This window comes from Heliangelus exortis, chromosome 4 (assembly GCF_036169615.1).
Source record: "Heliangelus exortis chromosome 4, bHelExo1.hap1, whole genome shotgun sequence".
Taxonomy (NCBI): Eukaryota; Metazoa; Chordata; class Aves; order Apodiformes; family Trochilidae; genus Heliangelus; species Heliangelus exortis.
In genome coordinates, this window is record NC_092425.1 from 135,225 (window position 1) to 160,995 (window position 25,771).

The following is a 25,771-nucleotide window of genomic DNA, read 5'->3' on the forward strand; positions in this document are numbered from 1 at the left end:
AAACGAGAAATTACAATAAACAATTAAAGTTAGGCTAAATTGTTAAAATCTAAAGATTAAAATTCAAGTGTTAAATTTATTTTGAATAAGCTCTGATAAAAAAATTATTGATTATTAAAATTAAATAATCTAAATGAAAAAAAATAGACTTTTATATTTAAAAAGCTATCTTTTAAAGATACAATTAAATCATTTAAAAATGAAAATGACATGAAAAAAACTTTGAATAAAAAATAAAACTAAAATGAGAAATTTATGACAAACTTTAAAAAAATTAAGCTAAATGTTTAATTAGTTAAAACTATAAGTAAAATTTATTGTACTTGAGTAACACTTTAGTATTGAAAATAACAATAACTTTTATAAAGTAAAAAATCTAGAAATATTAGTAATTAAAAAAGAAAAAGCTAAGAAATAAAAAATAGTAAATGTTTAAATAAACATTAAAAGTAATAAATAATAAATATTAGTACATTGTATTTATATATATGTTATGTAGTATGTTATGTATGTTACAGAAATATATATACATCATATAATATTATAGTATACATTTATAATACATAATACATTGGTATATGTAATATATGTAATAGACTTATTTACATTATGTATTAAATAAATTATTAATATATATTTACATTGTAATTACATAATTTACATAAATGTTAATCAACATTATTAATATCGACATTTCGTTATTTACATTACTTATATTGGAAATAAAATTTAAAAATAATATCAATTAATATTAACATTAAATATTTATAGCATACTTATATACATTTTTATTTTGTTATTTATATTTTATATATTTTGTATTATGCAGCTTATATACAGTATATAAAAAGTATTTATGTTTTATTATGTATTCATATTTTTATTTAATACGTAAAAATTATATTTATATATTTGCTATTAATAACATAGTATTTATAGATTATGTATCTAATTTATATTATACAAAGATATTAGTGTTAATATTATATTAATTATAAATGTTTAATAGCAATGTTTCTAATAAATAGAATATTATGACGTCAAAATATTATTCTGTATTAACATATTCGAAATATTTAAAAACTAAAGCTCATAAATGCATTTTTAAAAACACGTTATAATTTTATAAGTTACACATTGAAAATTCCATTTTAAACGAAATTTTTAGAATTTTTAAAAAGCAACGCGATCTTCTGTAAACAAAGTTGTTAGTTTCCTGTCACAGAGGATAACAGGCAATTAAAGCTGAAGCCTTGCAGCACCCCAAGAACCGCCGCCCCCCCCCCCCCCATCCTTTTCCCGCCGTTCCAATCCGCGCTTCGGCTCCGCCCCTCTCAGTTCGCTAAAATGGCGGCCGCGCCATTTTCCCCTCACAGCCTCAGCCACCCTTAGCGAGCCTTGACGCCCGGGGGCGCTCCGTCCACTCGGTCCGCGCCGCCAATTAAAACCCCTTAGCTTTTTTTTTTTTTTTTTTTTCCTCTCAACACCAGCCTTTAAAACGGGTGGTTTTAATTGCATTCACTAAACTTTTTGAAGAAAAAAAGATTTTGCGGGAAACCACATAGCACAGACCAGATAAGATTTGTCAAAATATAAACAAGTCTCTGAGAACACCGAAATAATAAAAAACAAGCAGAACTTTTAAATCGGACCAACGCATCCGCACGGCCGCCCGCGATGCCGTGAGCCAGGGCAGAGAAGCTGCGCACCGTTCCCGCCCTCCCCCCCCACATCCGCCCCCCGCCCCCCGCTGGGTCTGCCGTACCCACCCGGGATCGCGCGGAAAAATCCGCGGGCCTGCTAGCAAAAACTGCACCCCGCGCACTGGAAATTCCAGGCATTGTTTAAACGAGGAATTTTTCAAGTTCCCTCTCACCGTTTTCGGTATAAAAGTAGGACTGGAATTCCCGAAACCACTTACTGAGGTAATCCCGCCGCCGCACAGCGCAGCAATGGATATTATTGCAAACATAACGGCTCCAAGCGCGGACAGGCCGATAGCAAACAGGGTACCGAAACCGAATTTGGGTCATCAGACCCAGCGACCCCCCTCCGAGTCCCCTCAGGCCCAGGCCCAGGCCCAGGCCCAGGCCCAGGCCCCGGCCGCCCCCTCCCCCTCCGCGCGTTCAACACTTACCCCATCACCTCAGGTCACGTACCTCACACCTCCAGCGCTTGTCTGAGGCAGCGAGACCTCATGCCCTTTATACCCGTGCCAGCCAATCGCGTTCGAGCCCGCCGTTTACCCCGCCCTAGTCTCCCTGCCACTGGAGGACGTTCCTGTCCATCCCCGGCACCGGCCAATCGCGCCTGTGCCCGACCCGGGCACCGCCTTCCGCGCCTGCAGAGCACGTCACCGCCCACCCTTTATCCCAGCCAATCAGCGCCCGAGCCCCCCTTAGCGCCACGGACCCTGCAGTTCTGCCGAGCGGCCGCAGGGTGGCAGTCGCGCTCCTGAAATCCCCACCGCAACCGCATGGCTCTGGCGAAAAATCTTTTACTGAACGTGGAAATATTGCCGGTTCCACTCCGTTGCTTCCAGGATCTTAACAGCCACCACGATAAAGGCTTCCATCCATAAGCTCCTTTCTGCTTCTTGAAACACAATGAAATCCCTTTGCAGCAACCGAAAAAAAGTGTCGAGACATCTGTTCAGACAGATGTGCTTTTATAATTTTTCAATTAAACCAAGTCTTCTCTTTTTGCATCAAATGAATAGATTCTTCATTCGAATTACTTAATAACACCATTTTTTAAAGAACACAGTTGCTTAGGTAGCCAACCATATAATGAGCTAGAGAAACTTACTGCTAATGTCTACAACACAATACCTGGTCTTCATAAGCATCTGCTTGTGTATAAATATATATTCATTAACATTTCAGTTTCCTAATGCATTACACAGCCCTCTTGCCTTCATAGATGATACTTTACGGAACAATGTTTTCTCTTTCCAGAATGAAGTAACATGGAGATACACAGAATACAGAAATTGTCCTTCAAGATACATTTGATACATTTTAGCACAGCTTGGGCGTACACTGATACGACATTTTTATTATCAGTTTTAGGATCTCAAGAGTGCATTCTCCATTGCTCTTTGAGGTTCTGCTTCCTAGAAAAAGAAAAAAAATAGCAATTTCATTTTTTTGTGGGGAAAGAAAAACCCAAAACAACAAAAAAACGGGCAGATAAACAATATCATTGCTGGCTGTGTCCAGGTAGATGGAGTGTCAAGCATTTCACACAGCTCTTCAGCTGGCTGAGTTGCAGATTGCAACTCAAAACGTGTAATTGTTGATGTAAGGAACTCTAGGAGAACGAGAAAAAGACTGAAAAAGCAAGGTGTTCTGCGTACACCTCCCCCCCAAACCAGTCCCCACATTGTCAATCGACTCCCAAGTGGCTGTCTGAAGAGCACAAAGAAAAATAATTCATCCCAATAGAATCCATTCAGGTAAAACGTTTGGGCGTTCAACAGGCAGAGCCGGGCTATCAGCGCCTTGGACTTTCAAAAGGTCACCTACTCATATGGAAATTACCCCCCCCCCTCCTGCAACCACAGCTACACCAGCCGAATCTCCACCCTAGGAAAACTTTGGGGGTTGGGGAGGGAGGGAGAGAAGGGCAGAGGGGGGGTGGAGGGGTGTTTATTTAAGGGAATTTTATCACACCACTGCAGAGGCAATTTTGAACTCTGCATTTTTACTGAGGGCACCTCAAATTCATTACTAATTTCCCCTTTCTCATTTAGTCAGTCTCACTGACACAAAATGCAGAACCCCTCCTGTGAAAAGGCCCTTTACAATTTAAAGCCAAGCCTTCCTTAAGAAGATACAACAGTACAAATGTGACATCAAAGATTGTCGGGGAGACAGTCTCCCAATTAATGCTGCTTTTTTAAAGCGACATACTGCATCATGAGCCACGAACTGGAAAAAAAATGACAGGCACCTCAGCTACCAGCTTGCTTACTCTCCTGAAATGCACCATTAGAAAGGACTGAGACAAGATACACGGAGTCATAGAAGCACTGACCGATTTTTACCAGCCCTGGAGTTTAGCCACAACCAGAAATGAAAATGCATTGGTAAAATTCCTAAGTGCTCTGTGTATGAGATAAATGCACGTGTGTGTGTTCAAGTTATCTGGTTGATAAAAAAAAAAAAAGCAGTAAAACATTTCCTCATCGTAACATAGGGATTGATGTATTCAGGTTTGATATGCTGAGGTAATTTGGTAATGAAAGCAGTGTAGGTCCCTCAGAAATCCCCAGTGAGGATTCATGTACCTAAATTTATTCCTTCAAATAGCTAACCCAAATCAGACATTTCTGGGCCTAACTCATCAGCTTTAGCATAGCTGGAAGAAATAGAAGGAGGAGAATGAAGAATCTCCTGGCGTCTCCACACAGATGTACAGGTCTTTCACCAGCCAGACACGACCAGCAGGTCCAAAATTCATGTCATTTTACCTTGAGGACTAATTGAGCTGCATTGAAATCAGTATTATCTGTCTGACCAAGTCATGCTGCTGATCAGTTCCTTGGAAGGGTCATTCAAGAGATACTTCGTGTGGGACATACACCATGCTGTATGACAATCGGGGCCTATGTCAGACTCTAAAAATGTTGCATTTTTATATAAGCCTATTATAAAAGCTTTGAAGCCTGTTGCATTCAGAGACTTTTGCCCCTGTAGTTATGTGGCCAGTAACCCCAGCCATACAGCTCTTTCCCACCTAGTTTTATGGTGACAATGTCAATACTTGTCACTTTTTATTTATGGATAAAATTTATTTATGTTTAATAGGCTCAAGCTGGAAGATCAGTTCTTTGCCAGGTTCTTGTACCACTTGATGGCACACTTGCACTAGCACACCACAAGCTGAAGGCAGAACAAATCAAAAAGAAAATCCTGTCCAAAGCTTTTCCACTTAATTTTGTTTTGCATCATCAATGTACCTGCATTGTAATTGATTGCAGGAATCTAACACTGTAGAACTGAGTAGGAATAAGCAGGGCATACATACAGAATAATTACACCAAGAAAACCCTGTATTTTGTAATTTTAATCCCAGATATTGCCTGGAAAACTAATCACTTAATTCTTTCAGGAAGTTTGTTAAGAAATTTGCCTTTAGCTTACTGAGCCTTTTCTTCCAAAGGCTGGCAAATTATCCTTGCCCAGTAGTTTCTTCTTTCTCTGTTAATCTAGAGATTAATTTTCCTGTATTGTCCTGACTTCCTCTGTTATCCACTGAACTGCATGGGCTGCAATAATTTCAGCATCAGGAAAAATAACTGCTGAACAATGATAACACTAAAACTCCACAGCCTTTCTCAGTTATGTGGAAATTTAGTTCCTGAGTAATACTTCTGAAACTGGCTGAGCAGAATAAGAGAGTAAGTGCCCTGGTAGGTTGGAGGATGGTGTAGGACTGGAGGAAGACTCCTTGTTCTGTGACCACCCTCCCTTTGCCTCCAATAGAAAAGTCACGTCCACCTCTGCCCTCTGTCTAATGCTGGGAAGAGAATAAAAGCAACAGATCACAGACTGAGTCTGCTCTAGCAGAGGTCATGTAATCTGGTGAATGTAGGGGTGGGCCACCATCATCTCTGTAGCCATCATTTATCTTATGGTTTTGCATCAGGAGATTGTACTTCCACCAGTATTTGTCTGTCTCTGCTGCAGCCTCTTGATCTTTGAATGCTATTTCGCTATTGTTAGCCTGTCCTTTCTACCTCATTTATTTCTACCCTTCCTGCTTCCTGATACCTGCATATTTAACAATGCCATCTAAAAACACCTCACGTTTGTTAACAGGTCTTCAAAACTTCAGTCCTCCAAAGCACAAGTTTTTCTCTCTCTGCATTCCTGTGTGAAGGGAAACTGGAATGATTTTCAGTAACAAAGGAAATATCTTTATCCTGATTTGATGTAAACTACCCAAAATGAAAACACAAAGCAAACAAAAAGCCTTTGTCAGAATACTCAGGGAATGCAGGAGCTGGTTTTTTGGAGGGGTTGTTTGGGATTTTTTGTTTTGTTTTTTCCAAAAGATCTCTAAAAGTATTTACTTCAGACTTCATAAAGAAAAGGAAACTCTTCCTGAATAAACATTTTTGGGATAAAGATGGGCTAAGAAGGACAGGTTTTTTAATAGAAAAGAACAGCCTGTGAATTGATGTAGCTTTTTAACATCTTTCTGCATAGCTTAGAAACAGAAACTCAAAGAAGTAGCAGGGTTTTTAGCCAGCCTTTATACTCTTTTAAGTGCAACCACTTTGGTACCTATTAAATTAAGACCATGCCAAAAAAAGGTGGCAAGATTAATTTGATGCTCTTCACTGCAAAAGAAGGGATGAGGATACGGCCTTGCGCTTTCTCCCTTGAGTCAGGCAATTCTTATTCACTGCTGTGCAGTTCCTATACGAAGCATCTGGGCAGATCGCTGTATTCAGATTCTTGACAGTACAAAGAAAAACTTTCTGACACTCTGGAAAGCAGATGGACCTCAGAAAACTGGATGGGTGCATTCACTTTCGTCTAACATCCGAAGCTTGTCCAAGCTTCACTGAACTTGTGCAGGTCTGCCCGTAAGGTGACCAAGCTCTTCACAGTGGTAGCATATAGCCTGAAGTTTCTTCCCCCCCATTCATCAACACTTCTTGTGCCAGTTCCTCATTGCTGTTGGTATATTTTGAGCAACACTGAATCCCAGCACCCTGTGAAAGGTTCACTATCAGTTTAGTAAAGCATCTCTCATCTTGTGGGAAATGGAAGTCATAATCTGTCTAGAAACAGCCAAGACTTACTACAGGTTGTCACACAGTCAGGGGCTGAGAAGATAGAACTTGTCAGCTTCACCTCGATAAGCCCATGAGTGTAAAAGACATGCCACATGCAATTTCCATTACAGAGATCACCAGGAATCCGTGAGAACCATCAATGACTGGAAGAAGTCAGACCAGTTATTCAGACCAGAAACCTTGTGCAGTTCCAGGTTTGCCTGCCTTCCATAGGAATCAAGGAAAATCATGCTCAAAATTTTCTCAAAAAAGAGATCTTCCATTACAAAGTACATTGAGATGGCAAGATAACATTCCAGATTAACCTTCCTGTCTTCCTTCCTTCAAGCAAAGAAAGGCAATAAATTCACAATCGTATAATGGTTTTAATATAATCCAAAAATGTTTCAGTGCTTCCCCACTCAGAACCATCTTCCTGGTTCACGTAAGAGCAGTGTTCTACACCTTACTTGTCTTTCCCTGACGCTGCCAACTTCATGAGCAGGCACAAGCACCCTCTGCCTTTGTGCTGGAGGAGGGATGGGGACTGTTGCGGCAGTTGGCTTTCAGAAAAGAACCCCAACTGTCCTTACGAGGAGGGATCAGCAATGAGGATCCTATTCTTTAGCAGCAGCTCAAATTCCATAGCTGTCTGAGCCACGCACAGCAAAGGAATTGCCACGTGCCATGCTGCCACACAGGAAGAGGCCATGCAGGAGCTGACTGCAGCTCAGCAATGAAGAGGACTGACTATCAGCTCCTCTTCCTCCCTCTGAAGGACAGCAGTGATCTACAATAAATCCTTGCACTGTGGAACCCTTGCCAAACAGTAGCGGATGTCACATCCTTGAATTTGGGGTTTCTGTCAAATGAGAAGTCACGATTTGATGCATGTGTTTGTACAGCAGTCTTAATTCATGCTTGCACCAGCCTACAGTGGAAGAGGTCATGAAAGGAAGGACTCTAGAGGAAAGCAGACCAGCCAGTGGGCTAAAGCAGGTGTTGTCCTACACACACTATATCTACACCCCACTGCTGGCCATTAGGACCTTTACAGCTCAGCAGCCTTCTTGCATAAATCTTCCCAGATCTGGCTGTTGGGTTTCAGCTGGAGGGAGATGCAAGGAGCCACCCAACTCAAATGTGTTTATGCCTGGTGTCCAGGCACCAACTTTATTTTAAAAGCTGATTGCACTTAAGGAAGGAAACAAGCTTTTGCTACATGCATTCACCCCCTCACAGAAAAGGCTTCTGCACCTGGAAGCTGGTAACAGCACAGACTATTGGTACAAGTTAAAAATACTGTTTCGCTTTGGAAAAATAATGCTCTTTTAAGAACTGCATCTAGTTGAACAAGTGATGCAATATGCATACAAGCTCTTTCAGACCAATGTTACTGTTAGCCCTGGACAAAGTGTTTATTCCTCAATACAGTGCTAAAATAGCAGCACTGTAGAAGTTCAACATCAGAGTTTCAAAAGAGAATGTCAGATAATGGTTACTTTTGCAAGACAAGTAGAAGAAAAGTCTGCTTGTGTCAATCAGCATGAAAATGTAATTTGATTCAGTGCAGCAGAAATCAATTTTTTCTCCTTGAATCTAAGATAACTAAATACCACATAGTCAGCTTAATTATTTTCTGATATTTGTCCAACTTCACCTTTAAACTCTGGAAAAATCACAGTTCCTGTGTTTGTTCTTTGCAATTCCTTTCTATTCTGCTTTACTGCTTAGAAGGAGGTTTACAAAGATTCATGATGGCAATAAAGTCTTATTTCAGTTCAGACCTTATTTTGTCTGCCATGAGAAATCATTGGAATCAATGCTCCATCAGGCCATCTCATTAGTGTCACTAAAGCAAGCTCAGCAAAAGGAAAAACACAAAACCAGTGGTCCTTAAACCTTTAAAAAAACCCAAACCTCTCCCTTTTCTCATCAGTGGGCCTTCCCTTGAAAAGCAGCAGCACATAAACTACACAAGGCACTCATGCAGTTATCTGTTCCCACAGAATTTTATCTGTCCAAGTCTGTCCTGGTATTAGTGGCTTCTCTGGAAGCTTCTGCTCTGCCAACTTGCAGTTCAGGGGCACCCAGATCCCAAAGTCTGGGCTAGGAGCTCTCCCAAACTCTCAAGTGCAAGCAAACTACAGGTTCTCTGCCCTCCTGTAGCCCTGCCCAAGCGTTCCCCAGCTGTATTTTCTGGTCTGTCACACCACACAAGGCCCTGCAAGGAGTATTTAAACATACTAACACCAGAATAAGTCTTCTTTGTACCTGTGGTATGTGCCATGCTCTGCCCCAGGGAGTGCTCAGCCAGCTGTACCAGTCTCCAGGGCCCAGAGTGCTCAGCTTGGAGGTGGGAGGCCAGCAGCAGGGTGCTGGGAGCACAGAGCAGGTCCCATGAGGAGGATAACACACAGATTACCAGGCCACAGCATCTTCACCAGAATGGAGCAGAGAAATAAGCAGAGCAGAGCTAGTAGCAACCACAAGTCCCAGCAGCAACAGGGTGACTACCAAACACGCAAGGGTGTAGCATAGCAAGCCCTGAGACATGCTAAGAAAACTGGCAAGCAATTGAGGTGGGGTTTGGAAGCACCAGGAGAGGTTGATAAGGGTAAATAGCAGCTATTAGCACCCTCAAAGCCTGCCAGCTGGCCCTCCTTCTCAGGTTGGTTTGAATCAAGGGTTTTACCTCTGGTCCATGAGACACAGAAGAGGCTTTGGTTTCCAAAATTCAGACTGCATGTCCTTGGTTAGAAAACTTTTACCTGTTACAAATGTTTTAAGCAGACTCTTGCACTCATTCCTTATCCACGATGAGGTCTGTAACGGTTGAACTGAATTGGCTTGTGTTTGGGCCAAGTTGGTCCCAGAAATCACCCAAGAGAAGGGTGATTTCAGAGACCTCTGTAACACCTCTTCTCATTTCCATTGAAACGCTTAGGTTTTTCCCTCACACACCCTATTGGCTACATAGTCCTTTTCCAGGCTCATATGCTTACCATGAGTTCTATCCTTGAACAAAACCAGGTCTGTGAATTTCACAGGCATTCAGGACAGGCCTGGTCCAGCTGTTCCTATAGGTCACATACGTAATCTAGGATGAAACAGATGTCAACCCCCATGTGAATAATGTCCTGTTCTCTAGACCACAATAAGCCCTTTCATTAAGCCATGCTCACTAAAGGGGGCTTTACAGCATACCATAGCTACCCAGAACTTTTATGACTATGGTTAGTTAGGGAGAGAAAAGGGATGGTTGCTTTAGCAGAGCTGTGTGCTTCTTTAAGTGCAAAGTCATGATGTGATAAAATGAAAGATGAAAATCTGCATGGATATGCAAAGTGCAGTGATAAAGATGATTATAACCTCCAGTTCTCTTTAAACTTACCAAGGGCAAAGGGGTGACAGCTTAGTTAATCAATCCTGAGGAATCCTTTCCCGATACCTTTTTCCATCAGGGAAAGAATGAAAGCGCAAATTATGAACATGATTCATTCTCAGCAAACAGAGGCATAAGAAGCTCAAAGTGCAGCTGGCTCAACACAGCTTAATTAAACCAGGCATTGCAGCCTGTTGATAATGCCCTCTCAAATCTCTTCTTTTTGAAGTGGCTGCATCCCAATTAGATTAAGACTTCAAGTAAAACTGCTCTGACAATGAAGGCAAAGAGTGTGTCACTGTCCTACCCTAACACCTAGATCCACTGAGGCAGAAGGCATTACTAGTATTCCAGTCAGGGCACACATGTCAGAAGCTGTATTGGGATCACTGTGTTTTTGCCATGTGTGTGGCTGCTGAGGATTTCAGAGGGATTACCTGAGTGACAAGCTGATTATCGGCAAAAGCTGAAGCACGGTACAGAAAACACAATCCTGCCCTCAAAAACTTGTAATTCACAGTTCATTATTGACTCCTGGTTTAGTCATAGCATTGCAGAGGTAAAGATATTGAGAAAGGAGCATATGCATGTGTCTATATGAGAACTGATTGTAGAGGGAAAGAGAATAGCATAAAAATATTAAAATTCAGACTGTCGAGAGAAGCGCGTTGGCATGAGGCCAAGCCTCTGCAGCACATTTGATTACTGGTGATGGCAGGAATTCTGTGCACGGTTTAGAGTCTTCTCATCTTTATATTCCCACTGGAGTTGCTCATAACATGCAAAATGAAATACCTTTCTAGAATCAGGGCTGCAGTCATTCTCTGCTAAGTCAGACCTACTAGTCTGCCCTACCAACACAGACATTAAAAATACCACTCACAGGGCATCAAAGATGAGAAGCCTAACTTTTTGTTGATGAAAGCTGATACTGCAGCATAGCTACTTCACTTCAGAAGGTGGATTTTTCTAGGAAAACTAAAAAACCTCAGAACTTGCAAGATTCATGCTACAAACTCTTAAGATCAGTTTTACATCAGAGGATGATTTTGGAGAAAAATCAATCCTGGAGCCATAATGGTGCTTGTCACTCCAAGCTGCAGCCTTCAGACTGGTCAAATGATGGAAAACAAAGGAAAGACCTTCCCCCTTAGGAAGGATGACTTCTCTAACACAATGTATATATTTCATTTTCCTTATATTTCATTAGTTTAAAAATTGGCTAGTTTCAAACTGCAGCTTTTTAAGTCCAGCTGCATTGCTGTGCACCAGCTTTTCAGAACTTTTGACAAGAGCTCATATTGGGTCTCAGTTTGCCTTTTCAGGCATACTTTCAACTTTCTCATCCTGTAAATTGCTGGGCAAGCTACTCAAATTTTAACTTTTTCCTGTCTTGAGTTTTTTTGCAACTCAAATAATAACTTCCATGTGGATTTATCCTTGGGTTAGAAATACATACAAAGGTCTCATCTGTTTGTTAGCTGGAGAAAAATTAGGTTTATATGGGGATGGAAGGTGTTCATGACAAGAGTTAAGAGTAGCACTCATTTTTGGATTGCTATGGCTGTAACTACATTTGGCATAGATCAGGGCCAACCAATTAGTGGCTGAGAGCAGAACTGACCTTTGAGATCATTGATGGGACAAGTATTAGCATCCAGTGTAATATTACTGACATCAAATAATGATACAGAAAAAACATGCAGCCCTGCAGCCCATATGGACCAAAGGTACAGACCACACCCTTCTAGGACCTCTTGTTTTTCTGCATTGGTACCATCTATATTAAGATCCCATGTGTATGATGGAGCTTAGAGCAACCCCAGAGCAGCTTTAAATAATAATGTGGCCGGTTCTGGTCTTGAAAATCATTGCATTGGAAACAGCTTTCTCTCAGTCTGCAGTTTCTAACATGTTAATCAGTCTGCCCCAAGAACCTGACAGTACTAAGTCTGCTGTATTTAAAGAAGAGGCTTTTCTAAAGCAGTCATGATTTATTTTGGTTACTTAATAAGACAAAGCAAGGAACTGACTAATTAGCAAACATCGTCTGATACAAGTTGTCCATTATTGAATGTCTGATCCCCTATCTGACCTTTGTTGAGTATTAGTGGTGGTTAATTACTAGCGCTATTTTCTAACTGTCTAAGACAGTTTTTACTTTGCTAACCTGGACACAGGTAAATCTCAGACAGCCACCCTTTTGTTCCTCTGTAGGACAGAGGTATATAGCTTGTGCGATGTAAAAGGTGTTCAATTCAGAATGTGTTCAATTTCTTGTGAAACAGCAAGTGCAAACTACAGTTGTCCTAGAAACTGGCAGCCATGCCACTGTCCCTTACATTGCTGTAGGTAGGATGTAATTCCCTTCATTTCACGCAGAAGTGAGCCGGGCAGGCAGACACTTGCAGCCCTCTGGGACAGCCCCAGTTACTGACCTGTTTGCTAAACACTGGTTCAGTTGTGTCAGTTCTGTCCAAAACTATTTCCTGGCACCTGGGCTCAGCTCAAACTATTTCGCAGTAACGCAGCCATGACTGTCTCCTTCCTAGAAAAAAATAACCTCTACTTAGGCCACTGAATACCTGGGTGTTAAAACACCTTGCATACCCTTTGTCAGCACCATGTGCTGACTTTTCCACTGTGAGAAACCATTCCTGTTCATAGCCTGTTCATTTGTCACTCTCCACATCCACAGACTGTTAGTGGGGTTGTATCTGATGAGCTGTGTGGCACAAAATGACCTCTGAACATTCTGGACCGTGCAGCTGCATTCATGCTTAGAAAAAAAAACCCAGAAGTGCTCTCCCTTGCACAGCAGAAACAGCAACAGCTGCCTTGGGCTGGGGGGGAAGCTGCTTCCCGAGAGGCACCAGAGCCTGGCACCGCTTCCTTCCCTCAGTTCTTCAACTGAAGTCATTGGGAAATAACTGAGGAAAACACATCTAATTACAAAGATCAGTTCTGAACATCATGACAGCATTTTGTAGTAGAAATGTGCATAGCTACATAGCAAGCAATAACAGTTACTCACCAGCATGCCTGCAGTTATTGAACACACACCGTAAGCAGCATAGACAAGGACTAGCCTTGTGTCTGCATAGCAGCTCCAGCACTGCTAGATAATAATTCTGTTCGTGTGACAGCACTTCTGATTTGAATAGGTACCATGCCACTGCATTTCAGAACCAGCTAACCCCATACACTTCATTAGCACAGTGAGATTCGTTTGGGGCTTGTGAATGAGATGAACAGTCCCGAGGTTCTGCAGCTCAACAGGGGAAATGCATCGGAACAAGGAAAAACTACAAAACTGCATTTGTAGTTATTAGGTAGGAAATTAGCGAAGGCGTAGTAACTTACTTTTTATTTCCAATTATGTTGCTGGAAATATACACATGAGTACAGCACGGGAAGAAAACGCTGAAGGAGATGGAGTGGTGACAATTCTGATAACAGACCAGAATTAGGCATCGGCAAACAACACATCCGGAAGAAGACAGTGGCAATCTGGACTATCTTCACAGAAGTACTCTGCTGCAGTCATTTCTTGAATTTCATGCTGAGTCTGGGCATTATTTTATCAGTGGGGAGAGGTCAGAGCTGAAAGAGAAAAAAATTGATTATCAGATCGCTGTCTCGGAATGAGCGACTTGGGCTGTGTGGGAAAGATTAAAAGTACTAAAGTGATTTATGCCAGCTGAGGATCTGAGCTGGCTAGGTGAGCTCTAGCTTTTGGCCACTGGCCAGCCTAAAGGATGAGAATGGAGCTCAGCAGCCTGCAAATAACTGAAGTCTGTTAAATACCAAAGAGGAAATGAAATGATTTAATGAAGCACACAAAGGTGTAACTAGGAGTAGTTTGACTTAATTAAGGGCAAATTGTAAATGAGCATCCAGAAAGCTTCTTGGTTAAATGGAAGAAGAGTCACGATAAACATGGCAGAGTAGCCAGGATAGCCCTTATCAAAGTTCTTGAGTTAAAAGATATTTCCTGAGCTATCTCAAAATTCTTAGAAAATGCCCATGCTGGAGTGAAGGCACTACAACGGGACTGTCTGTGCAGTCCCTGGCACGAGAGAAACTTTATGTCCACTGGAGCAATTAGGTACCACCGTGAAGGAAAGAACTGCTGTAGAATTATTGCTGCTCCCTTGACATTAAAACCAGTAGTGACAAAAAGGGGAAGTGACTTTTCATTTGTGAACAAACTAAATCATTAGCTCAGATATTTGTGATACAGGGATTATTCTGAATTTGCTAAAATGGCCGCATCTGAATTTATTTCACAGCTCATTAGGGAGCTGTGTATAATAAATTACCCAGCATGTTCAGCTAACCTGCCAGTTCCCCGATTTGTTTTATCCTCTGGGCTGCTGAATGTGAATAAACGAGCAGTGCCTGTTCAGCCACTGTTTCACTGTGCAAATGACAGAGACAGTGACTTCACAAAGCCTTTTTTCTTGCAACTGAACCTAAAGTGGTTTCTCAAAAACCTAGAGGTGATTTCTTGCTTCCTACATCCATGAGTGCTGTTTCCAACTGATAAAGGACACATTAGCAGAAGATCAGAGCTACTTATGGGCAGTAAGGTCTATTTTAGTTTCCTTAATGGTGCCCACAGGGATGGTTCTGCAGGATTTCCAAGACAGGCTTGAGAAGTCTCGTAGACTTCATAGACATGCTGGCCTCAGGCTCAGCCTTTCCGTTCTGTTACAACTGGCTGCTGCAGTGTGGCAACAGTTCCTGTGTTTTGTGCTCTGGCATATTTGCATTAAATCTGGTCTAAACACAAAAACTGTATTGGCTGCCTAGGCAGACTTCCGAGTTGCTTTCATGAAATCAGCAACATTCATAACTTTGATATCTATTGTGCATTTGAGACTCCCTTACTCACTGTTCCCTGGGTTGTGAAAAGGATAAAAAAAAAAACCCAAAACCCAAACATAAGTATTTCATGCTCTCGCCTCACGTAAGGAGTGCCTGGGAAGGAAATAAGTGTGTCTCTTCCAAATCAGATTTCAAGCAGAAACAGGAAGGCTAGTGCTCAGATGGACTCAGATTCTTCCATAAAGTAAGCAACAATGTAGACTTTAAATCGCAGGCTGGTGCTAAGGGATCAGTAGCATTCACAGGTACATGAAAGCAATATGCTGGCAGCTGAAACCACCTGGCTCAATTTATAAAAACACCCCCTTCCAACTACTGGAACAAGGGCGAGGTTGTATTCTGCTGTGTCTGAGCAGCTCTTGCGCCGAGATGGCTTTGGAGAATGGCAGGCGCCTGGCAGCAGCTGTGAGTGTAACTGGGGGCAGGCTGTGCCACGCCTCAGCTTTGCTGGCTGTGGCCAGGGGAAAAGTTGTGCTCACTTCTGTATACATGGTTCCATGGTAAGTGCTCTGTTAAAGCGAGGCACTAGGGCTACGAAAAATAGCCTGACTTCATCCCCTGTGCAACTACTAAACAATCCTCCTTCACACAAACACACCCAAACAGCTCTGCAACCTTCTGATGTCTTCTGACAGTAACCTAAACAGGAGATGGAAACAACCTGCTCCATGCAATGGAACAGAGGGATTTCCATTTTCTCCAAATCATACAGTCTACCTTAATTGCTTTCCTGTAATAACATAGTGATACGGTGTTGACTTTGGATGAATAATTCAGAGCATTAAAACGATAAAGTTATCAACAAAAGATGGCTTACAGTGATTATTTAATCCATTTCATAGATATTTCAAAGACAAAAAGATATATCTGCAAGTGGAATGTGAAATACTACACTGAAAATATGTCCAAATACATTAACTGGGGCAGAGGAAAAACAAGACAGCTGAAGATAGCGAATAAAACATTTCTGTGTTTCCTGAATGTACACTACCTCCTCCCATTAAATAATGAACAAAAGACCTTTGCAAAATTCAGATAATCTCTTCTTGTGCAATGCATATGCTTTATACTGTGAAAAGGAATAGCAAGACTTGAAGATTACACAGGACTCTTTTCTAATGCACTGGTTCATAAATGTGGCAGTAGGTATGAAGCAGCAATATATAAGGGAACAGATTTTATGTATGGGCTACACATCATCAGAGGGTGCTTGGGCTTTAGATTAGAAAACATGCCCTGCATGTAAAAGTTCTTGTGCTGTTCTCCTCACTCCTCCATGGTGTGGGAGTGGTGACCCACAGCAGTAACAGAAGGCAGGTTAAAAACAAAACATGAAATATTGCAGCTCTGAGTGTTCAGGTCCCAGTAGCATTCTGTACTGTCCCTCTGGGCCAGGGTCATGCTAGAACTGAAGAAAACGGAGGAAACAGCTTTTCAGAGCAAAACTCAGTGACTACTGAAGCCTCCCAATGGCTTCAGCTGTCTTAACAAGCCCGAGTGATGGGGTGAGGAGCAGCTCACAATTCCACAAATCACCAGCTCCCAGAGTCAAGAGGGTTGCTGTCAATTGCTTGCTGCTCTTGCAAGCTAGCCACCAGGAAAACAGGTATAACAATATGTTTTATCTGGGAATCTTCCTGCATGCTCAATCCTCACTTCTGCACCTCCTCTCAAGGAAAGCTGTCCGTGTCCTGTTATAAACACCGGGAGAAGTGGGGAATGCAGCGATGCACATTTGGAGTCTGAGTCTCTTGGCAGGGTGCATGTTCAACCACTGCTTCTGCTGTGGAGGCACAAAGGACTGTGGGGTATCTATTGCTGCCCTGTACAGCCCATTCACAGGAGGCAATATATGCACAGCCACGTGGCCCAAGAGAACTGCATGCAGACTTTGTTGCCTAGACCTTGACCAAAAACCACAGCTTAACAACTGTTGCGAATATCAAAGACTGCAAAGATGGAGGCCTTGAATTTTTAGGGACAACTCTAAAGTCACTCAAGTTTGGATCACAGTTTGCTTTATGTAAATAATGTGTCCATGCAGTAATGGGGTTTTTTTTTGTGTGTCTGCTTACCCTTGAGAAGTGCAAGGACTGCTAATCATCTGCCTCTGAAATAAGCTTGGAGTTTCTCTTGAATTAAGAAAATTGCCTTTTTTTCCACATTCCTCTGCATTTGAAGCAAATTAAAGGGGAATCTTTACAGTCAGAGAAAAAGAAAAAAAAATACTGCCTTGTCTCTTTTCCTCCCCATTCCATTATCCTTTATGCTATTCATTTGCCTACCCACTATTAAAATAACTATGTGGTGGCAGCATTACTTGGTGAAGTGATACAGATATGCTAAGTGGAGTGGGACAGATGAATTCCATAATGTGAAAACCTGCTAGCTGTGAGGTAGTAGCCACTGCGTTTTTCTGTCTCTATTTACTATTAAGAGCTCTATTTTTCTGCACAGTGTTCCAGTGACATGCTTTTCCCTGCAAAACATCTTAGTTACCTATTTTTTTGAAACTAAAACTCTTCCCTTCTGAGTTCAGGTGGGCTGTGTAATATTGCTGTCATTTAGGCCAGAGAAAATACTTTGCTTTGCTAATAAGATGGCTTTCCACTAGCTTCCTGGAATGCAATTTTTTAATAGGTAAATTAAAACCATACTTATTAGTTGCAGTGCATGCAAGTGCCATTGGAATGCTTTCAGTATACCCATGCCAAAGCTCTTGCTGGCCAGGATGTGACAAGGGAGAGATCTGAGGTTACATGAATCCATCTGGTGTGAGTGATCCTGATAGGAGATCTGACCACAAATCCCTCTTAATTCCTTTCTGTGATTGCTTTCTGCTTTAATTGCTTTGTAAAAAGACAGAACGATTGTCTTTTCGATAAACTGACATAGTTCTTAGATTGAAACTGTAAAGCGTTTTTCTTTGGTAGAGGCTCCCACTTTAAAGGACTGGGAGTGCTTACAAACTCAGATAGCTTATCTCATTTTGGCTCAATTCAGTTCAGCAACAAATGTCTGAGGAGCTACTTCATTAAATATGTGCTGTGTGGCAGGGGAACATTGCTTTGCCAAATCTATACTTATTGTGAAGTATGTTGTTTTAAAGAGGAAAAGCCAGGATTTCATTATGCATTTATTCCCTTAGTGGAGATAATTGTCTCTCATACAGCAGCTTTCATGGACTGTAATAAACATGAATTAAACCTAACCTAATTATTTACTCTGCAAACAAAATGATAAATATCCACCTCTAAAAATCAGCTCTCACGGGCTTTTATTCTGTGCATGTATTTGCTGTTAATTGGACTGTGTGCCGAAAATGAAAGGCCAGCTCCTGGTGTTGGTCACCTACTAAAGAATGACAATAAATTTGCAGGGGCTAACAGATTAATGCAGATATTTTCACAATAAAAAGCTTGACTGCGAGTGTTAACTTTGGGATTGTGGCCTTGTCCTTCACTCTGTGGTGGCAGGTGTGCACAGGCTGCTCTGAGAACGGGGCCTAAGGTTGCCTTAAGTCTGCTCTGAGTCCTGTGCTGCTGGAAGGCCTTTTGTAGCTGAAATCCAGGATGCAGTTTCTCATTGCTTACAGCTGCCTTGGGTCCCTGCCTACCTCTTGAGAAGTCTGCTAATCCAAAAATTTGGCTCCGCAGAGGTTTATGTGGATCGTAAGAGCTTTTTTCCCTTGAGTTTATGGTGGTGGACATCTAGAAGGGTATTCAGAGAGCTCAGCTTTAGGCAAGCAACTCCATGCAAAAGTATGGTATGGGTATGATTAAGGTGTCTTGATTTACCTTCTGTCCAGTGTCTTTGTACATAGGAAAGATACAGAAAGCAGTTTCCTGTGCTGGATGGTGTCAATAGCCATCTTATTCATTTCTAGGCTAAAATCATCTGACTGAGACAACAACTCAACTGAAATCTCACAAAACCCTTTATCCCATAAAATGTTACTGTCCTTTTTAGGTTTCAAAGCACTTAAGTATTCAAAATATTTAATTTCTTAAGTGCTTCATTCAGATACTTTTAATCAAGGACACAAACAGGCTGGTATCATGCAACCAAAAGCAAGTTTCTTCTGGCTGCTGCAAAGAGTTTCATTTTAGTTCACACTGTTTCTGAGCTCAGCTTCCAGGTCACTATCTGCTGAACCCCCTGAGGCCTTCAGTTTTTGTTAAGCTCCCTCTGGCCAAACGCCCAGTCTATGCTAATGCACGTGCTGTGATTTTCAAAATTCTGCCCAGATGGGATTTTCCTAGTTTGTGATGCTCAATCTCCCCTTTTCCTCAGGGGAGAAATACATAATTTAATTTGTGGTATTCAGTAGTCTTACTAATTACTTCCTGCTCATTCTGTTGTTTTTAAGTAGTTACAGATGTTTCACTGGCACTTTTATATTGTCCTGCATTGTTTCCATCAGCTGTTGGATTTCAAAAGGGAGAGAAGTAACCTGCACTTCAGCTTCTTTGAGACATTAAAAATGACACACACGATGCTGCTGAAGATTTTGCTTTTTTGGGCTGCATTCTTGCAAGAGAGAGATGGAAAAGTATATCCATATGAGAAGCTAGTGATACTGAAATTTTTGTCTCTCAAAGTCTAAAGAGCATCAAGTGGGAAACCATTAACTTTTGGCTCAGAACTTGCCCTAGAGCAATAGAAAACTATTAAATAGAAGACTATTAAAACAACCTTTAAGGATCGCACTGGTAAAGACATCTGACTACTCAGCAGAGCTAACTTAAGGCATGGCTCTCATCCCTGAGGAGCTCAGCCTGTCTCCTGATCCACAGGTTCACAGGGCTCAGCAGCGTGCTGCTGGGGGGGAGCCCAGCCTGGGTGTCACCTCCAACAGGGGACCTCCTTGGGTGGCTGGGTGGCATTCCCTAAGCCTCTATGGGTCTTAAAAGAACCTCCTTCCTTGCTTAGGAATCTTTTAAAAAGGCACGCTGCAGTAGTTAGCATATAATAACAAAAATAATAAATGCAGAACAAGCAGAATTTTTTTCATCCTTACCTTCTGGTAAGCCATTCAAAAGCGAGATGGATGGTGGCTATGTTCCTGTTCTGACAGGTTCTTTTTCACCCTTAAGTGCTACAGGTAGCTGAAAAAAAAAAGTTTTCTGTGAGAAACTTCAAGACTCTCTTTTTTTTGGTCCTATCCATTAAAGCTGTATTTTTATTCTGATGGAGGAATGAAATACTGGAGTTTAAATGGATGTTAGTCTGCTAAGGGAGTGCTGTGAAAGAAATATTTTGATGTGGAGTTTATGGTCCCCTCTAAGTAGGCAGACCTTTGCTCATCTTAGAGCAAGTGGTCAGTCTGGTTTACTCTAAATTATGTGAATTCAAAGAAAAGGTATGAATTCAAATGTTAATTAGAAACCTGAGGCTTTGCAATATGTCCTTTTTTTAATTACTAAAACTGTATACACCAACAGTTCACACTGCATCTGGCTGCTTTAATACCTAAACCTACAAAGAAAAACTGCAATAAACAGTGATCAAGTCTCTTTAGTAGTTATTTTCCATGGCTTTTCTTGGCTGTTGCGCTTTTGCATGCAAATCAGCTCCTTTGAGAACAGAATCAAACTCCCAGTTCCTCTGCATGAACAGCAGTACAGATTCTTTACCTATAAAGAAACTTGCAGGCACGGCCAGTTCTTCCTGGGACTGACAAAACGCCAAGAGCTCAGGAAGAGTGACCACTAAACCTGATGGACTCAGGAATCTATGGTGCTTGTACGTGGTTTGCTCTCAGCAAAATGCCATGGTTGAAAGCAAGCTGGAGCAGTGCTGACCACAGTTGTTTACCACTCCAGAGAGAAAAAAAAGAGACAGAAACTGTGAAGGTACAAGGGTTGCTGTCACATGTGAGTAGAGAGTCACCCTGGTCAACTCACAGCTCCCAGTCAGCACGACAGAGCAGTACACAAGGATATGTCTAAGGATACCTGCAGCAGTTCATGATTTGCCAAGTAACTGACAGCACGAAGTACTGTGCATATGGAAAAATAGCTGATGGTCAGAAGAGAAAAAGAAGGCCCCACCTCACTGCTTTTCAGGACACAACACCAGTTATTTATTAAGGCTGTACAGGATGTCTAGCAGCCTGACTGGTGGGACTGGTGGTCCTTACAAATGCAGATACACTCCAGTCTCCTGCTGTAAGAGAGCCCAGGTAAGCCAGGGTTCTTGCAGAGTTCTCCTCTTAGTAAAAACAAAATCAATAAATATGTATCCCTCATTGCCTTCTGGACCTACTTATAATTGTATCATGGCTGTTGGGCAACTGTGGATTTTCCCTTTCCACTGGTAAATTTTTAGCCCTGGAAGATTGCAGATGCGATACTGAATCTTACTTCATTTCACCCTTATATATGAACTGTGTCTTCAACATTTTAGAGTACTTCCTACAGTTGGGTACAGAGGAAGGACATTGTTTCTATCTTGGGGCTCTATTTTACAGCATTTTTGAAGCTGTTTATGGATCTGTGTTGCTTTCTGACACACAAGTCTTGGTGAAGCATTCTGATATCTCACCTGTAATGCCCCAGTGTTGCTTCCAGGACTGTTAAATGTCAGGCTCTCCTTGTCACATCTATCTGGATGACCTTGCCCCCAGCATGAGCTTGGAAATTGCAGGAATGCCTAACACTTGTCAGCCTTCCAACAGCATCAGCTTTTTTTTTCTTCGTGTTTTTTTTTTTTTTTTTCCCCAAAGCAAAGATAATTCTGACAGCTGGATGTAACCACACAGTGGTTGTCCTCATATTGCTTGCAAGCTGATCACAGTCACTCCTGACTAAGAGCTGTTAAATGGGAGCTCAGACTCCAGAGGTGTTGAGTGATCTGCTGTTGTCCTAATGTGTGAAGCAACAAGTGCTGTCTTTTGGCAGCCTGAGCTTATGTATCAGTTCCTGTCAAGGTTTTAAGAGTCTACTATGGCAACTGTCTCCTTTGTCTTTGCTTGTCCTTAGAGCCAAATTATGTGCTGCTGTCACATGCTAACTTACACAAGCAGCAAGCCTCCTTTCTTATTTCCTACAGGACAAGGAATTCTGTGCCTTGCAAACTTCACACAATTTAGTGCATTCTTTCCTGGCAACTGTGCTGTACAGAAGCAAATGTTTTACATTAAAATGCTTCTCTGCCAATGTTGGCGTGATAAAACAAAGAATGAATACACTGGGATGTGTCAGCAACAGAGAACCAGGTGGAAAATGCACTTTTTTTTTTTTTTTTTTTTTTTTAAAGCAGAAGGCACCAACCAGTCCAGGACAATACCCATACTGGAGTAGGGTAGGGTCAGCTCTTCATCAGGGTCATTATTGAGAATAGTAGTAGTCTACCCAATCTATCCAGTAGGTAGAGAGCAGGTAATATATCTGTATCAGCAAAAGAGTCTAAAAAGGAGAAGAAATTAGAAAAAAAATAAGAGTATTTCAATCTGATGTGCATATCTGCCTTCGTTTTTTAGTTTTGCTGCGTGTAAATATTTTTCCAAATATTTCAGGCTTGAAGAAAATGGGCACTGAACAACAGTTCTAATGAAAAAAAAAAATCTCCTCTTTTGTTCACTAAGTTCGAATTTTGAGGAAATCTGCTGTTTCTCAAAATCAGTCTGCTTTGAGAGAAAAATGTCACGAGAAGATTTTTTCAGTCACAAAATTAATATAAAAAAAGACGAATCAATTTCCTTTTAACTCAATAACAATCTTTGAGCTGAGCTTGAATATTAAAGATCTCGTATTAAATGAAAACTTTTCTGAAAACTTGAAGGCTTGTGAAAGAAGGAGGTTATGCTGACAGATGTTTCAGAAACACAGTGAAGCCCTGAAATGACCAGGAAAAATTTGGCTTCTTGTATGAGAAGAAACAATGCATAATATCTCAAAACACCAATCACCCCTAGAACTCCAAACAAAAAAGAACGATTGTAAAGCAGATGTGAGGTTTCTTCTCATAATTGTAAACTTTTAAAACACATTTCTGTAGAGAACACATTACATTTTGTGACATTTACTGAGATTTCAGGATTTTTACACATTCTACATTGGCAAAAAAGCTTTTTGAATATTTTTATGTTGAATAGCTCCTTTAGGAACCTGCAGGTGCTCTAGTCAAGGTTGTTCTTTCCTCCTACTGCTCAGAAATTATTAAAGATACCAGACTGTTCTGAACCTCAAAATCTTCTCATACAAATAAATCATTTTAAGTGCTTCAGTGTCAATGAAAGCTGCGTACTTCAACAATGTTTTGTTTTCCTGAAACTATTCCAAGTGGCTCCAACTTCATCTTGCACGTAATAGTTTTGCACAAAATAAAGATGCATTTAATCTCAGCTGATCATGACTTTGGGCTTTGCCAGTTCTGTACTACTGCCATTTCTGAGAAACAGCTTTGCCTTACTGCATTTCTTTTCATCATCCTTGCTTAGTGGTTGATCAGCTTCCTATAAGAGTCAATCTTACCCAATGAGTTACCATCTATTATCTTGTCAGGAGATGTTCTTGCAGGGGGACTAAAGAAATCCTGTCAGTAACACATACTCAGTTGAAATTAAGCAAGGACATGAAGTAAGCTTACACCGTTGAGAAGTACAGGGCATCAGCACCTGTCCTTCATTAATCCACTCAAGTCCTCTCTTTGTACTATGAAGTGGCATGATAACATAAAACCACAATGAAATACGTGAAAACTGTCTGTCTGTACATGCTTTGAGGACTCCCATCCTCCTAGATTCTGCCTTGTTGCTTGCTTTGCTGCTGGGCCTGAGTATGGGTGCTGAGACTGACAGAAAGCTCATCACAGTGGCTTTCCCCAAGCCAGCAATCTCTTGATATTACAGGTGTTTTGTCATTTCAGATGCCCAGTCCTGTTAACACTGTTCACTAGTTCAGCCCTAGTTCACTGTTTGCTTCTCCTATGTCTTCTCAGTATCTCAGGACATGTCATGCATGCGGGCTTGACCCTCTAGAATTCAAGCATTTTCATGACTTGGTGTAATGTGCATTATTCCACCAACAGCAACTAGATAAACTCGTACACGTGAAGATGATCACGTGTGAATAGTGACAGGAGAAGAGCTTTAGTTTGGAAATTGCCTTCCTTTGGGGGTCCCCCTCACTCTCCTTTTTAATTCTTGCAACAACTTATCAAACTGTCTCCGCTATTACATGGAGCTTCTTGTTCTGTGTTGCTAGACAAGATGTGTTAAACCACTAAATTTTCTGTAAGCTATAGTAGAATGGAAAGAGCTGTCTGCAGAAATCCATGGTGCCCCTTCTCACACTGTAGTCCTAGGCAGCCCAGCAAAATTTACGGAGAATGCCAGGACAGAAAAGTACTGCTAGTTTTCTTAAATCCTACAAAAGAAGTCATAAAAAGAGAACCAAACTTCAAAATATGCTTGGGGAAGCCCTTTCAGATAAATTGTTTTAGATTGGGTAATCCTTATTTTTTACCATTAAGGATAATTTGTTTGCTGCGGACTTGTGAGAAAATTAGTTACCAGGAAAGAGTAAGAAAATAATGGAATTATCCAAGCCTTGAATTAGTGCTCTTATAGTTTTAACTTGTTTTACTTGAGTTGAGTTTCTCTGGCAGGGCTGCAAGGAAATCTCAACCCCATTAAATAACAGAGTCCACAGTACTAAATACAAGAAGGTACAAGATCCTCTGTATATTTGCAAGCAACTCCTATGTTTTGCTGATGGACTCATGGCATTTCATGAGTAAATATTTCTAAAATAGATGACATTTGACCTAATTTTGTAGATACGTACTAAGGGTGCATACATAGATACACACACATACACAGCTACCAGTACCTATGTATATATGTAGACACTATTAAACATCTTTCTCTGTAGATAACGGTGGAATTTGGTGCGTTCATTCCTGATTCCTTGGGGGCTCTGGAATGTCAGGATCTAACTTCTAATAGGTAATCTCTATACATGTTGTTCCTGGTTTAAATATTTTAAATTATTTCTAGAGGTTTCAATTAAAAAGCCCCACAAGCAAAGCAGCAGCAATACAGCACGTTACAAGAGCAGGTTAAATATAGACATGGATTACAGAGCCATTGTTTTCACTCCTGCTAAATAAGACAATACTCTTTAAAAGGAACACCACTTGACCTTTCGAGTCTCATCAGTTTGTGACTGCATTTAACTAACGGAGGGAGGAAACATTTTGCCCCCGGAACTGTCTCCTATTGGTATGACAATCACAAGTGCTGGGTCACACCATGCAGGGGAGGCAGAAACCCAGCACTCCAGAACACCAGGAGGATCTTGCAGCTCGTGAAGGAGCTCTGCCCATGTCCCACAATGACAAACCCTCTTTTACCAGTTTCTCTCAGCTTGCGGTCTCTTCTGGCCACCTCAAACCACCACCAGTGCTCAAACATTCAAAAATCACTTACTTTGAAGTAGAAATTCTTGATGTACAAAGCAAGAAGCAGATCTGCATTGTGGACAAGGTGAGCAAATTACTTTTCAGCATGCTGGGGGTGTACTTTGTTCACGTAGTGCCAGTTCAGGGATTCTGTTTGCATCCTGTAATAGAAGTACATTTTTTTTTTTTAGAAAAAAAATTTCTCTAGAAAAGGTAGAAAAACTTTTTATCTAGAGAAAGTAGAATTTTTTTCCTCTAGGAGATACTATGAACTTCTCATTAGTCACAGCCCTTGGCTG

At 41.2% G+C, this 25,771-nt stretch overlaps 1 protein-coding gene and 1 long non-coding RNA gene across 7 annotated transcripts in view; one reads left to right on the forward strand and one right to left on the reverse strand.

Moving 5' to 3' along the window:
* Window positions 1-2,527: 2,527 nt before the first annotated feature.
* Window positions 2,528-25,668, reverse strand: LOC139795638 (uncharacterized). Its single transcript, XR_011725612.1, has 4 exons — window positions 25,501-25,668; window positions 20,086-20,173; window positions 13,535-13,778; window positions 2,528-2,592 (listed from the first exon to the last, which is right to left on the reverse strand). It is a non-coding gene; the product is annotated as an uncharacterized lncRNA (long non-coding RNA).
* The window catches only part of TECRL (trans-2,3-enoyl-CoA reductase like), a 48,688-nt gene continuing 48,173 nt past the window's right edge, over window positions 25,257-25,771 (forward strand). For 2 of the 6 annotated variants that reach the window (XM_071742553.1, XM_071742552.1), the window contains exon 1: window positions 25,262-25,557. In XM_071742553.1, the coding sequence (XP_071598654.1) occupies window positions 25,324-25,557 (234 nt within the window). In that variant the 5' untranslated portion in view covers window positions 25,262-25,323. Of the gene's footprint in view, window positions 25,558-25,771 lie in introns of all 6 variants that reach the window. The other 4 variants (XM_071742555.1, XM_071742554.1, XM_071742550.1 and 1 more) reach the window with 4 other exon arrangements.